Source organism: Erinaceus europaeus, chromosome 11, assembly GCF_950295315.1.
Source record: "Erinaceus europaeus chromosome 11, mEriEur2.1, whole genome shotgun sequence".
NCBI lineage: Eukaryota > Metazoa > Chordata > Mammalia > Eulipotyphla > Erinaceidae > Erinaceus > Erinaceus europaeus.
This window is the reverse complement of record NC_080172.1, coordinates 85,538,455-85,553,304: the sequence shown is the minus strand read 5'-3', so window position 1 is coordinate 85,553,304 and position 14,850 is coordinate 85,538,455. Positions and strand designations below refer to the sequence as shown.

At 35.3% G+C, this 14,850-nt stretch overlaps 1 protein-coding gene across 2 annotated transcripts in view; it reads left to right on the top strand.

Annotated features, from left to right (window-relative positions):
- Positions 1 to 14,850, top strand: part of COL11A1 (collagen type XI alpha 1 chain) — a 188,587-nt gene that overhangs the window by 95,122 nt on the left and 78,615 nt on the right. For both annotated transcript variants that reach the window (XM_007532663.2, XM_007532666.2), the window contains exons 30-36: positions 271 to 378; positions 3,745 to 3,798; positions 10,776 to 10,829; positions 10,957 to 11,001; positions 11,125 to 11,178; positions 11,300 to 11,344; positions 13,958 to 14,011. In XM_007532663.2, coding sequence (XP_007532725.2) covers positions 271 to 378; positions 3,745 to 3,798; positions 10,776 to 10,829; positions 10,957 to 11,001; positions 11,125 to 11,178; positions 11,300 to 11,344; positions 13,958 to 14,011 — 414 coding nt within the window. The remainder of the gene's footprint in view (positions 1 to 270; positions 379 to 3,744; positions 3,799 to 10,775; positions 10,830 to 10,956; positions 11,002 to 11,124; positions 11,179 to 11,299; positions 11,345 to 13,957; positions 14,012 to 14,850) is intronic.

Genomic DNA, 14,850 nt, shown 5'->3' with positions numbered 1-14,850 from the left:
TTTTTTCTCTTTACAAATCACATGTACTGAAAGTAATTTATATGGTACATACTAGAATTGAGCTTCTGTAGGTTTTCAAATGTCAGGCTTTACTCAACTATTTATTAATGGAAAGATTGATGAAGTCAAATACTTTTAAGCTTCTGTTGTAAATGAAATATGAGTAAATAAGGCTAAGAATTGAAGAATATAACTTTTTGATACACTATAATGTCTACAATTCAATCTCAAATAAGTTTTAAGTTACAAAACACTGTTACTCTGTTTCAGGGAGAAGTTGGCCAGTTAGGTCCTAGAGGAGAAGATGGCCCTGAAGGCCCCAAAGGTCGAGCAGGACCAACTGGAGATCCTGGTCCTTCTGGTCAAGCAGGGGAGAAGGTCAGTTCTCTTGAATCTGATGCTTCATTGTCACTTTACTATATATAATTTATAAAAAGTAAACATTGACAAAACCGTAGGATAAGAGGGGTACAACTTCGCACAGTTCCCACCACCAGACCTCCATATCCCATCCCCTCCCCTGATAGCTTTCCTATTCTTTAATCCTCTGGGAGTATGGGGTCAAGATCATTGTGGGATGCAGAAGCTTGAAGGTCTGTCTGGCTTCTGTAATTGCTTCCCCACTGAACATGGGCATTGACAGGTTGATCCATACTCCAAACCTGTCTCTCTCTTTCCCTAGTGAGGAAGAGCTATGGGGAAGCAGAGCTCCAAGGCACATTGGTGGGGTTGTCTGTCCAGGGAATTCTGGTCGCATCCTGCTGGCATCTGGAACTTGGTGGCTGAAAAGAGAGTTAACATACAAAGTGAAACAAATTGTTGAACGGTCATGGACCTAAAGGCTGGAATAGTGCAGATGAAGTGCTGGGGGGTCCTCCATTTTGTAGATAGCTAGTAGGTGTATTTTAGTTATATTTCAAAGGGCTTGTAGCTATACTAGTGTTTTTGTTTGTTTGTTTGTTTTGTTTTTGTTGGCCTGAGCCTGAAATCTGATATGCAGGTGGATCCAAGTTATTGTCTGGGGAGATGATGTCATGGCTGGGAAAAGGACCAGAAAGCTGTATCAGGGAAGAGAGTAGCTCCCTAATATGGGAAAGGTGTATAAATATTGTTGACTGTAAACCCCATTGATTTTTAAAAATTTATTTTTAATTGTTCATATTAGGTATCTATGATTCAGTTAATGCTTACATACATGTATGCATAATTTAAAATTATAATCACAAGGCAGGATCACTTATCATATTCAATTTTCTTATTTTTTGTTTTTTTAATATTTATTTATTCCCTTTTTGTTGCCCTTGTTTTTATTGTTGTAGTTATTGTTGTTGTTATTGATGTCATCGTTGTTAGATAGGACAGAGAAATGGAGAGAGGAGGGAAAGACAGAGAGGGGAAGAGAAAGACAGACATCTGCAGACCTGCTTCACGGCCTGTGAAGTGACTCCCCTGCAGGTAGGGAGCCAGGCCTCAAACCTGGATCCTTACACTGGTCTTTGTGCTTTGTGTCACCTGTCTTAACCCACTGCACTTACTGCCGGACTCCCAATTTTCTTATTTTCTAATTCCCTATGGCACAGTCATATGTAAAACTCTGCCTCAGTGGTGGCTGAGAATTTAAGTGTAATTAACAAATCAATAAACGATACTCTACTTATCATTTTGGAAAAACTGGAATTAGTATTTGTTCCATCCAAAAAATACATTTTTTATTTTTCCCACATATATATGTATATATATATATATATATATATATATATATATATATATATATATCCAGAAGACAATGTTTTTTTTAAATAATGTTTTGACTTGTTTGAAACTATGTGACTTATCCATTCATAACTGTTTTAAAACATGCCCATACTACTGGAGAAATGTCTCATCCGAGGACTGATGAATAAGGTTATTAAGCCTGGGCAGTAAAAGGAAAAGGTGAAAGAAAGTGAAGCATGGGCTTACATAAGGACCTTGAGACCCTCCTGAGTAAATTGGTTACTTGTAGTCTATAAAGTCTGTTGACCTTCCTCTTTTCTTAGCCTCAGCCTATTTAGTGCAAAACGTTCTACAAAGTATTTGGAGACAGCAGAACTTTAAACAGTCCCACAATTTTATTTTTCTTGACATTGCATTTGTATTTTTCTCTTCACTGAAGTTTCATACACCACTACTGAAAATACAGATAGGTTTTCTGTCTAGAATTATTTTTAAATGACTCCAAAATGACTAAGAGTATACATTCTAATATAGTCATTAACATAGAATACAAAATTGTTTTAATAACAATTTGAGAACTTCATTAACCTTGAAATCAATAGCATAAAAAAGCTATCATAACTTAATGTATCTATCCAGTGGGACATCATTATAAGTATGCTTCTTAGGACTTATTTGCATATTTTCCATCTGAAAACTGTTTACCTATGCTGTGTTGATCTTGAATCAGAGAACTCTTTAATTCCATCTGTAACAAGGTCGTAAAATTTACTTCTAATTTTGTGCCTTGTTTCATCCAGTAATAAATCTATGCTTTTTCATTAATATTTATCACCTTTTAGCACTTTATATAGCATTTTAGATGTGTCTTTATTAATTTGTTTAAATGCACGGGAGAAGAGTCGGACAGTGGCACAATGGGTTAAGCTTACGTAGTGTGAGAGGCAAAAACCTCAGTTCAAGCCCTGGCTTCCCACCTCCAGGGAGGATGCTTCACAAGCAGTGAGGCAGGTCTGCAGGTGTCTTTCTCTATCTCCCCTTCCTCTCTCAATTTCTCTCTATCCTGTCTAATAAAATGAAAAAAGAAAAAAAAAAAGACTGCCAGGAACAGTGAATTCATAGTGCCAGCACCGAGCCCCAGTGATAAATAACCCTGGGGGAGAAATAATAATAATAAAATAAATTTACAGGAGAACAATGATTCTGTATACTTTTTAAAGCTTAAGACTTTCATAAGAACTGTTTTATATATGAAATATACTTTGATAAACATCTTACTAAAGTAAATGAGTCACAGTGAAATTTATCAAAATATTCTATTTAGTTTATTAAATTCAATGTTCTCTCTACCTGCATTTTTAAAATTTAATTCTTGGTTAGGAGGGTAATTTTGTTACCATACTGTTTTAAATCTTTTCGTATTTGTTACATATCTCTGGAATTCATTTTTCTCACTATTGTGGTTACTTCATAATGAGAATAGCTTGTTACTGGAAAAAAGTAGTTGTGTTACTAATTGTTTTCAACATTTGGTGTATTTTTTTAATTCAGATTTATTCAGGTACCAAACTCTGCATTTCTTAGAGCAATGGCTTAAATTATTTTATATTTTTATACTGTGAAGAATAAAATAATTTTATAAAAATTAACTTCAGTTGGAAGACTGCAATGCAACTATATAAACTAAATTTAGTTAAATATTAAATTTTGGAAAAAAATGAATAGTTTTAATTTGTCATGATTAAGAGTTCACAAAGATAATAGATTTTTCTTTAGTTTAATGGTCCATATCTCCAAAGAAGGTGATTTTACTTATGCAACAGAGAAGTAAGTTGGTCAACAATGCTGTAAATAAGTATATCCAAAGCAATATTTTTCAAATAAAATAATGGAATATATTGAACAGAACATGGTAAGAGTTAATAACTTTTCCATTCAAATGACCAGATTTATTTTAACTTTTAGAGAAATTACTAAAATCTTTATTTAAGCTTAATTCAACTTAAATTTATTCCTTTTTAATTTTAGGGAAAACTTGGTGTTCCAGGATTACCAGGATATCCAGGAAGACAAGGTCCAAAGGTAAAAGAATTAGGTTGATTTTTTAAAAATTTATATTGATTACTTAATACATATTCATTTAAGTATACTAAATTTTACCATAAAATCATAAATATTTTAATTTTATTAAACAATTACTGTGGAAATTTTTTAGGCTTGTCATTTGATTTTGTCTTACCATTTAAATAATTTCTAGAAGTATATATTTCCTTATATGGTAGGGGATAAAATAATGCTTTTTAATCACCATGAACAAATATACTTGTTATGTATGGTTATAAAACATAAATACATAATTTAAGTATCTTTAACTACAGTTGAAACTTGATTGCCAATTTTAGCCTTTTAAATTTTGTCTCTAATACACTGCTCTCTCTCCTACTTACTTTCCTTTAAATGTCAAGCAATTTCACAGGTTTTATGAGTAAAAGAAGACATTCACTGTATAATCTACAACCTTAGGCTATTCTTAGACTACTTCATGAGTTCTTGATCTAATTATTAAGTTGAATTGCATTTGTGGTGATACTTTGATTTAAAAAGAGAGCACTGTCATATAATTTGAATGAGCACAATTTTCTATTATGAGTTTATCTGACATTCTTATCTGTTTCTGTATTTTATAAGTGAATTCTCTGCTCAATATTATTCAATTTCTTTTTATTAACAGAGTGCACCAGAATGACTAGGGGAAAGCATATCTTCCTAAAGCAATAAATCATTGCCCTCTATCCTTTAACCTAAATTTCTGACAATTTGGTCTTTATGGTTTTAGATTGTTTTTCTTCATGATTTAGCTTTAAATGCTCTGACATTGTAGGATTCTTAGTTCTAAAACCAAAAATGATAGGAACATCAACATCATGTTTTATGCCATATGGAAGCCAGTGAATACTGAATAGATTCAAATTGTTATTTTAGAAGTTATATACTTTATTTATCTTTTTATTAGTAATTTAATATTGACTTACAAAATTATAAGATGATAGTGATATAATTCCATACCATTCCCATCACCAGAGTTCTGTGTCCCCATTCCGTCCATTGGAAACTGCAGAAGTTTAGTAGTTCTCCCAATGTCACAGATATGGGCTGACTATTCTTCTTATAACTATCTGTACTTATATATATTAGCCCATTTTCTCTTGGCCCTGCCTTCTCTTATTTTCTAAGAAGATACTACAACTATTACTACTTCATTTTTAAATTTACTTATTTTCCCTTCTGTTGCCCTTGTTTTTTATTGTTGTAGTTATAGTTGCTTTTTTATTGATGTTTTCATTTTTAGATAGGATAGAGAAAAATGGAGAGAGGAGGAAAAGACAGAGAGGGGGAGAGAAAGACACCTGCAGACCTGCTTCACTGCTTTGAAGCTACCCTCCTGCAGGTGAGGAGTTGGGGGCTGGAACAGGCATCCTTACCCCTGTCCTTACGCTTTGTGCCACGTGGGCTTAACCTGCTGAGCTTCTGCTGGACTCCCCTATTACTTCTGAAAGCCCTTTTATCCTCTTCTCTCTGGGTCCTGATAAAATTGGAGTCCAGAGCTATCTGGTCATCTTTCACTAACATTTCTTCTACTCTGTGAGTATGGAGCAAAATATTTATGGAGTGAAAATGTGGGAGTTCTGCAATTGCTTCTCTACTGGTCATGGGTATTGGTAATGTATCCATATCCCTGGCCTGTTTCTGTCTTTCCCTAGTGAGGTAGCGCTCTGGATAGGTAAAGTTCCAGGACACAATGGTGAGGCCATCTTCCCAGGGAAGTCAGAATGGAATCATAGTAATGTCTGCACCTTGGTAGCTGAAAGGCAGTAAGCTATAAAGTAGAACAAAATGTTCAATAAAGAAGAACCAAAAAAAGTAGGAATAGAGCAAATGAGAATAGAGATCTTAAGGTGGAAAGAAGTGAAAAAGTCTATTATAGGTATGTTCTTAGGGGCCCATGACTTTAGTGATTTTTGCTTTAGCTTGATAGCTAATGTCAGGTAGAATATAAATATTGTCTGGTCGGGGAGGGAGCAAGCGGTGGCACACATGGCTAAGCACACAAATAACAGTGTACAAGGACCTGGATTCAAGCCCCTGATTCCTACACCACGGGAAAGGTTCATGAGTGGTGAAGCAGGGCTGTAGGTGTTTCTCCATCTCTTTTCCTTTATTTCCTCCTCCCCTCTCAATTTCTCTCTGTTTCTGTCTAATAGTAAAATAAATAAATTTATTTTTTAAAGTTTCAAAAAATGTCTGAGAAGGTCTTAGACTTGAGAATAAGACTAGAAAGCTGGATGAGGGAAGAAAGTAACTCCCAGCCTTGAAGAAAATATATAAATACAAATAACTATTTACCCCATAGATCTGACCCAGGACCTACTTATATTCATATTTAGCACAGGTATACTCTGAGTTCCAGTCAATCTGAGCTCACAGACCCTGGTCACTGCTGGGAACATTCTAGGCTGCACTCATTTCAGAGCCAGTTTTCCTTGAGTGGCAGGCTAGAATGATGCAGCCTTCCTTTGGAGAGTGGGGCAGTCTTTACTATTGCTGCTTTATAGTGAAAGAAAGGTCCTAGAGAGGTCCATCAAAGAGCTATGATAATGTTCTTTGTGAAAATAAAGAGTGATGGTAGAGAGGGAGCTAGTAGAAGTTTAGGTCCATCATACCTATGTAAGATGAAAAGGGCCATCGTTAAGTGAACCAGACTCTTGCCCTTATCCTGTTCTAGTAGTTCTTTCTTTATCTTAGACTTTCTCCCAGTTGTTAAAGTATTGAGTGTCATTTGTTGTATTCAAATCAGTATTAGGACAATGGGTTCTGTCTTCAAGTTAGTGAGGACATATACCTTGGTTTTTAGTGGGGTCAGAGTTAACCTTGATTATTACTTCATTTACTTGCTTGATGATTCTAATAAAGGTTGTGATAGGGACAATGGTTGTCCTTTAGCAGATGTAATTTTTTTTTTCAGTGTATCTCTTGGCCACTTGTATACACCATTTCTTCTAAAAACTCTCAAGGGATGACAATAATGTTGATGTTGTCAGAAGAGATTAGGAGATATATCTTACTTTTTTGAGTAGTTAGTTGAGTAGGTAGAGTGAGGAAAGTGAAGTAGGGGGTCGGAAAGGAGGGTATTAAGGTCTAAGTAGTAAATATTTGATAAGACAATTTATGATGCCTTCTTTAGGCCTTTCTACTTGCTTGATGGGCATATGAGGTCTAAATCTAATCCCAGAGCATTTTTACTTTGAGGTATATAGTTGCTCCTAATTTATGGATACTTGTATATATGTACCTTAGGCCCTAAACTATACCTAGGGTCTGTAGTGTTAGAGTGTACCATCTGAAATAGAAGTACATAGTCCCATGTGTTAGGAAAGGTCTCACCAGATTATTGGAGCCAGAAGGAGCCCCAGTCACAAAAGTCTTTTTACCTAAACATTTTGTCTCATCAGACCTCGAATTATTATAGTAAAAGTGAAATTATACTGCCCTCCCCTAAGCAGTTTCAGGATAACAGACATTGTAATTAATGCAGTTTTACTAACAAATCAGAATGGATATTTAAAAGATGCACCACTATATATACTATAAAATTATAAATATTTCATGGTATAAAATATTTTAAAGATGTGATTCATATAAAACTGCATGTGAGGGTTGGGTGGTAACACAGTGGGTTAAGCACACATGGCTTGAAGCTCAAAGACTGGTTTAAGGATCCTGGTTCAAGCCCCCGGTTCTCCACCTGCAGGGGAGTCGCTTCACAAGTAGTGAAGCAGGTCTACAGGTGTCCATCTTTCTCTCCCCCTCTCTGTTTTCCCCTCCTCTCTTCATTTCTCTCTGTCCTATCCAACAACAACGAGATCAATAACAGCAATAATAACAACCATAACAACAATTTTTAAAAAAAGGACAACAAAAGGGAAAAAATAGTCCCTAGGAGCAGTGGATTCATGGCGCATGCACCATGCCCCAGCAATAACCCTGGAGGCAAAATAAAAAAAACAGTGTGTAAAATTATTGCTAAAAATCGTCTCCTCACTGATAAAATGTATGCCTTGTCACGCGTGGAGCTTAAATTCAAATTCTGGCACCACATGGGAGATGTGAGTCCTTTCTTCCTTTTATTTTTCTTTGTAAATTGTTTATTGTCATATGGGCTTTCACTGTGGCTTAATGCCTACATGGCAAACCCATTATCCTAGTGGCCATTTTTTTTTACTTTCTTTTATTTGATAGAACAGAGAAATATTGAGAGGAGAGAGCCAGAGAGAGGGGTAAAGAGGTACACCTGAGGCCGGATGGTAATGTACCGGGTTAAGCGCACATGGCACCAAGCAGAAGGATGGCATAAGGATCACGGTTCCACCCTCTTGCTCCCACCTGCAGGGGTATTGCTTGAAGCAGGTCTGCAGGTGTCTTTCTTTACCCCTCTCTGTCTTTCCCTCTTCTCTCGATTTCTCTCTGTCCTACCCAACAACAATAGCAATAACAACAACAGGAGCTCCAGTGGCGCAATCAGTTAGGGCGTGGTACTTATACAGCAATAATAATAACAACAAAAATAGAAAAATGACCACCAGGAACAGTGGATTCATAGTGCATGTACCGAGTACCAGTGATAACCCTGGAGGGGAAAAAGAGAGATGATAGAGAGAGGTGGAGGTGGAGGTGGAGGTGGAGGTGGAGGTGGAGGTGGAGGTGGAGGTGGAGGTGGAGGTGGAGGTGGAGGTGGAGATAGAGGGGGTTGGCCAGTAGCGCAGCGGGTTAGGCGCACGCGGCACAAGAGCCCCCTGGCTCCTCACCTTCAGGGGAGTTGCTTCACAGGTGGTGAAGCAGGTCTGAAGGTGTCTATCTTTCTCTCCCCGTCTGCCCCTCCTCTCTCCATTTCTCTGTCCTATTCAACAATGATGACATCAATAACAACAACAATAATAACTACAACAATAAAAAAACAAGGGTAACAAAAGGGAAAATAAATAAATATTTTTTAAAAAGAGATAGAGATAGGTAGAAAGAAGTACACCTACAGCAGTGCTTCACCAGTCTTGAAACTTCGCCCCTATAAGTGAGAAGCAGGGGCTTGAACCTAGTCGCTGGGCATGGTAACCTGTGCACTTTGGGGGGCCCATCAGTGCCCACATACTTTTATTTTCCAAGTTCAGTTTAAGCATACTAACTAACTGCTGGTAAACTCTAAGAGTTGCCATTTTTATTCAACCCAGTTTATAAACCTCAAATCACCTCTCCGCCCTAACCCCTTCTGCTTTGGAAACTATAATATCAAAATTATTTTATTTTTTAAATAACCCTTACTTATTGTCATGTATCAGAATCATTTTATATCTTGACTTCTTTTATTCCAATCTCCCACGTCATTGGCAAAGTACCTGCAAATGTGAACTATTGCACTTTTTGTGGAGAAGAAAGTAACACTGCTTAAGGAAGACAACTTGTGTAATTATCTTAGTTAATGTGTGAAAAAGTTATTTTACTTTGTTTTATATTTTACTTCATTATTTTATTTTATGAAATACACAGAATGGCTAGATAATTATGTTGGGTGTTGATTATGGGACCTCAATGCTTCAGGCATATATTTATTTGATTTCTAATTAATGATTTAATATTTATTTACAAAAAAGTATAATATAACAGCGGTGTAATTCCCAACCTTTCCCACCACCAGAGTTCTGTGTTCCATTTCCTTCACTGGGAACTGCATTAGCATTAGTTTTCCCAAGATCACAGATATGTGTTGACTATTATTTCTAAAATTATATATATATATTTGACCTTTTTTATAGTCCTGACTTTTCTCTTTGTTTTTAAATTTATTTATTTATTCCCTTTTTTGCTGCCCTTGTTGTTTTTATTGTTGTATTTATTGATGTCGTTGTTGTTGGATAGGACAGACAGAAATGGAGAGAGGAGGGGAAGACAGAGGGGGAGAGAAAGATAGACACCTGCAGACCTGCTTCACTGCTTGTGAAACGACTCCTCCGCAGGTGGGGAGCCAGGGGCTGGAACCTGGATCCTTTTGCCAGTCCTTGCACTTCGCACCAGGTGCGCTTAACCCGCTGTGCTACCACCTGACTCCCCTTCTCTTCCTTTTTAAGTCACAGCTACTTCTGAGTGTCCTTATTATTATTATTTCTTCCTCTTCTCTCGCTGGGTCCTGAAGGAATTTGAGTTAAGAGCCCTCTGTTCATATTCCCTTAACATTTACCCCTCAGGGATTGTACCAAAATTCTTTATGGAGTGCAGAAAGTGGAAGATCTGACTTCTGTTGTTGCTTCTTCACTGGACATGGGCATTGTCAGATCAATCCATACCCCCAACCTATTTCTATCTATCCCTAATGGAGGCTTTTTTTTTTTTTTACTGTTATGTTGTCTCCTCTATCCTTAACTCTTTAGTTTATGTTTTTGGATTTCCAGAAACAAGATTTTAATGCTAGATTGTCCAATTTAAACTGAGTTAGCTCTAAGTACCTTCAAACTTCAAGGAGAAAATGCAGAAAAATACATGTAGATTTATTATTTATTCTAGTTCTAAAGGTTTAAAATATTAAGCTTAAATGTAAAAAATATAAATACATAGTGATGTTAATTTAGGAAAACAGAATTTCCATTTTATAACTTGATTATTCATATGAACAAAAAGAATTTTCTTCAGAATTGAAACAAGTTATAGAATTAAGTCAAACATTTATTTTATATAACATTTTTGCATTTAATACTATATGAAATGATAATATGGATTTAAGTCAAAAACTAAAAATATTTTATAAACCCATACTTTTAATGCTTCCAAGGACTTCAGATGGCTCTGTAAGTTTATTTTCAAACATGTGAACAGAGGTTGTATGATATCCTAACATTATTTATTTTTATTTAAATACTATCCATGTAAGAATCATCACTTTTTATAGGATTTATAGTTTGTGGATAAAACTATTGAGGCCACATTCATTCTTTTTTGTTTGTATGTTTTTGTAGGGGTCCACTGGATTTCCTGGGTTTCCAGGTGCCAATGGAGAGAAAGGTGCACGGGTAAGATATACATGAGTACAGTTTTGGATCACCCAATACAAAGATTTTTTGCATGAGTTCTTGTATTTTTGTACCAAACTTCATATTTACTGTGACAGATTTTTGTACTAAAATTGATCTCTGTTAGGGAGTAGCTGGCAAACCAGGTCCTCGAGGTCAGCGTGGCCCCACGGTGAGTGTCTTGACTTAAAATATTTTCACTTTGGATTGAATCTTTCATTGTAACTTATGTCAGATATTAAAATTGATTTTGTGCCTACTGACTTATAGGATATCATCTTTGCCTCATATGCAGGGTCCCCGAGGTTCAAGAGGTGCAAGAGGTCCAACAGGGAAACCTGGTCCCAAGGTATTGAATGCGTTTGTTCCATTAAGACATTGATGTTAAGTCCTTTTTCAGATACAAGTGCTAGGAAAAGAGGACAAAAACTGATTTTTCTTCCTTTTAATAATAATTATTATTTTTCTAGGGCACTTCAGGTGGTGATGGCCCTCCTGGCCCTCCAGGTGAAAGAGTAAGTGTAATATTTATCATAGTATGAACAAAATATTAATATATTAATATATTGCAACTTAATATATAACTTTAATATATTAAACTTGTGGGGAAAATTGATTTATGTGCAAATGCATATTCATAGTCATTTACACAATGTAATCAGAACTTTAAAATTGGTATTCTTTAATTTACTTCTCTAGGGAAAAAAAGCTTAATCAGGTCTGTGCTACTGACTTTGGTATAAAAAAAGAGAATATATACATATACATATACATATACATATACATATACATATACATATACATATACATATACATATACATATACATATACATATACATATACATATACATATACATATACATATTGCTTCATATATACTTTTTAAACCAAAGCCAAATAAAATTTTATTTCCTCTTAATATGCAAGTACCACTTAAACCTACTCCTTTTCCATTCCCCTGGATTTCCGTGTTGATCCCCACTTTCTTCATGGTGCTGGCAACACCACTGTTTGCTGAAATACAAGCTACCAGTACCCATTAAGTCACAATCGATATACATTCAAATCAAGATAAAACATCTATTCCAGTAAGTAGAAAAACTATTTAGTAAATTGATTTTCAGCTGATATAGAGTAAGGCTAAATACAGATGAACAAGCATGACTTTTATGGACAAAAGACAGAATGTCTGTAGTGAAAATGTTTAAGCCCACCTCTTGAAAGAACTCTAACAGTCTATATTATTGTGAATAGATTAGACTTCACAATATGCTGTAATAACTTTCTTTGTTAGGTAGCAATATTAATATGTCTTATACATTTTTAGTTGAAATCAATACTTTTCAATAAGAAAAATAGAAATACCTTGAGATGCATAGCTTAAAACTAGAATAAATAACCTTTAAAGTCCCTGCTCATGGAAAAGATGTCAGTGGATAGATAAGACTGAAAAATAGACAATTAAGGATAAGTACTTTAAGACTTTGGTTTATATATATAATTAAATTAAACTTTCCACTAAATATGTTTTACTGCTGATAAACAACTCCCAATTTCAGTTCATCCTGTGCATTGGAGTACCCAAATAATACATACATTGAAATTGTCTTATAGTCAAAGTCATTATTAATCAAAATCTATATGTGCAAGTCACCATGTTACTGGGGGAGAGAAGCACTCAATAGAAGTACTGGTAAATAGTAATGAGTTCTCTTCTAGTCCCTGCTACTTTTACCTTTGAAACATCTTTTGTTTTAAGAGAAGATGGAAATACCTTTTACTTTTAAAATAAGATGCAAGTCATTGCAGTAATTTGTGCTGATTTACAAACTACCACTGGCTTAAAATTCAGCATGGTAGTAAAAACTCCCTTGTAAGAGCTATATTAGTAAAAATAGTAAATTTTGTAAAGGATCTACTTCAGTAAAATGTAACTTTCATTTAGGTATGAAAATTCTACCTTAACAATATATATTATATTCTAGGTGTTATAGATAACCACCTTTTACCATAATTTTTTCTGCCAACATCAAAGTTATTGTTAGAGGGTCTACTTTATGCATTTTGAAGATATGTAAGTAGGAGGGTTGAATAATAAGATCAAATTCAAGAGCAACACTCTAAAATATCTATTTAGAATGAATATTAATGAGAATATTAAAGTTCTTTCCAGCTTATCTCAATGAGTATATTCATGAATATTTATTTGTTTACACATTTTAATAAAGTGCTGATATACTCAAAAGTAAATATATTTTTAGTACAGTGATCGTTAAAGGCCTCCTTTATGTTCTTTGCTTTGTTTTTTTGCTTTTGTTTGTTTTACCAGAGCACTATTCAACTCTGGTATATGGTAGTGGAGGGAGACATGAGAGTCCCTTTGCATAACTATTATGCTATCTTCCTTACCTTTATAGTTTTTGATTTTTCCTTTTATTTCTTTATGGCTAACTAGCATCAGAACAATCATAAAGACTATTAAATTTTTGTGAGGAAGACCTATGAATCTGAAATATCCTTCTTATCTGGATTTTCTAGACAAAACCTAAAAAGTCTCTATAAAAAGCAGAGACTCTGAGAGCCAGGCAGTGGTGCAGCAGGTTAAGCACACATGGCATGAAGTACAAGGACCTGCTTAAGGATCCTGGTTCGAGCCTCTGACTCCCCATCTGCAGGGGGTTCGCTTCACAGGCGATGAGGCAGGTCTGCAGGTGTCTATCTTTCTCTCCCTTTTTTTTTAAATTACCCTCCTCTCTTTATTTCTCTCTGTCCTATCCAACAACAATGACATCAATAACAACAACAAACAACAGTAAACAACAAGGGCAAAAAAGGGAAAAATAAAAAATAAAATAGAAATAAAAACAAAACAGAGACTCTAAGTCATTTTGATACACCTATGTTAAATTCACACAATGTAAATTCTAAACATTTAGAGTGTTCCTAAGATCATTAATGTAATTTGCTTTTAGGCTAGATCAGATTACATTATTGTGCTGCCATGGTTTTATCCCTTTGGTAAAGAAAATGTGTGTTGTGATGTTGATTTGTGACAATGAACTGCTGAGCATGTGTCCTGTGAGGTTCATTCTTAAGTTCCCTTAAGTTCACTGATTTCTCTTTTCAGGGACCTCAAGGACCTCAGGGTCCAGTTGGATTCCCTGGACCAAAAGGCCCACCTGTAAGTATTACATACTTTCTTCATTTGGTTGGTTTTTTTTTTTCAGATTCATATAATATAAAATTATTTTAAATGAAAATATTGATATCTGGGTGTTAGCACACCTAGTTGTGTTACAATGCTCAAAGACCCAGGTTCAAGACCCCAGTCCCCACCTGCAGGAGGAAAGCTTTGCAAGTGGTGAAGCAGGGCTGCAGGTGTCTCTCTCCCTCTCTATCACACCCTTCCCTCTCAATTTCTGGCTGTCTATACCCAATAAATAAAGATGATACAAAAGTGATTTAAAAAAAAAACAAATATCAATAAATTTCTTATAAAACAAATTTGGAATCATATCAAAGAACAGACATATCCAGCTGGTAAAATGTATTGGATTTTTCTGAATATAAGTAACTATGTATGTTACTAAATATTCTTTTTTTTTTTTTTACTGGGTTGAGACAAGAGAAATTGAGATGTGTAGAGGGTGATGGGGGGAAAGAGACAGAGAGAAACCTGCAGCACTGTTTCACCACTCATGATGCTTCCTCCTGCATGTGGGACCAGGGGCTTAAACCTGGGTCCTTTTTGCACTGTAGTGTGTGCACTTAACCAGATGTGCCACTGCCTGCCCCCCCCCCCATTTTTTTTTAACCACAGAGCACTGCTCAGCTCTAGCTTATAGTAGTGCAGGGGTTTGAACTTGGGTATTTGGAGCCTCAGGCATAAGAGTCTCTATAGAAGCATTACACTATCTATGCTCTCTAAATATTCTTTCAGAGTATATTTAATGGTTGCATATCATCATTATCCTCTCAAATACTATATTACACTGACTATTTTTAAAGTATAACTACTAA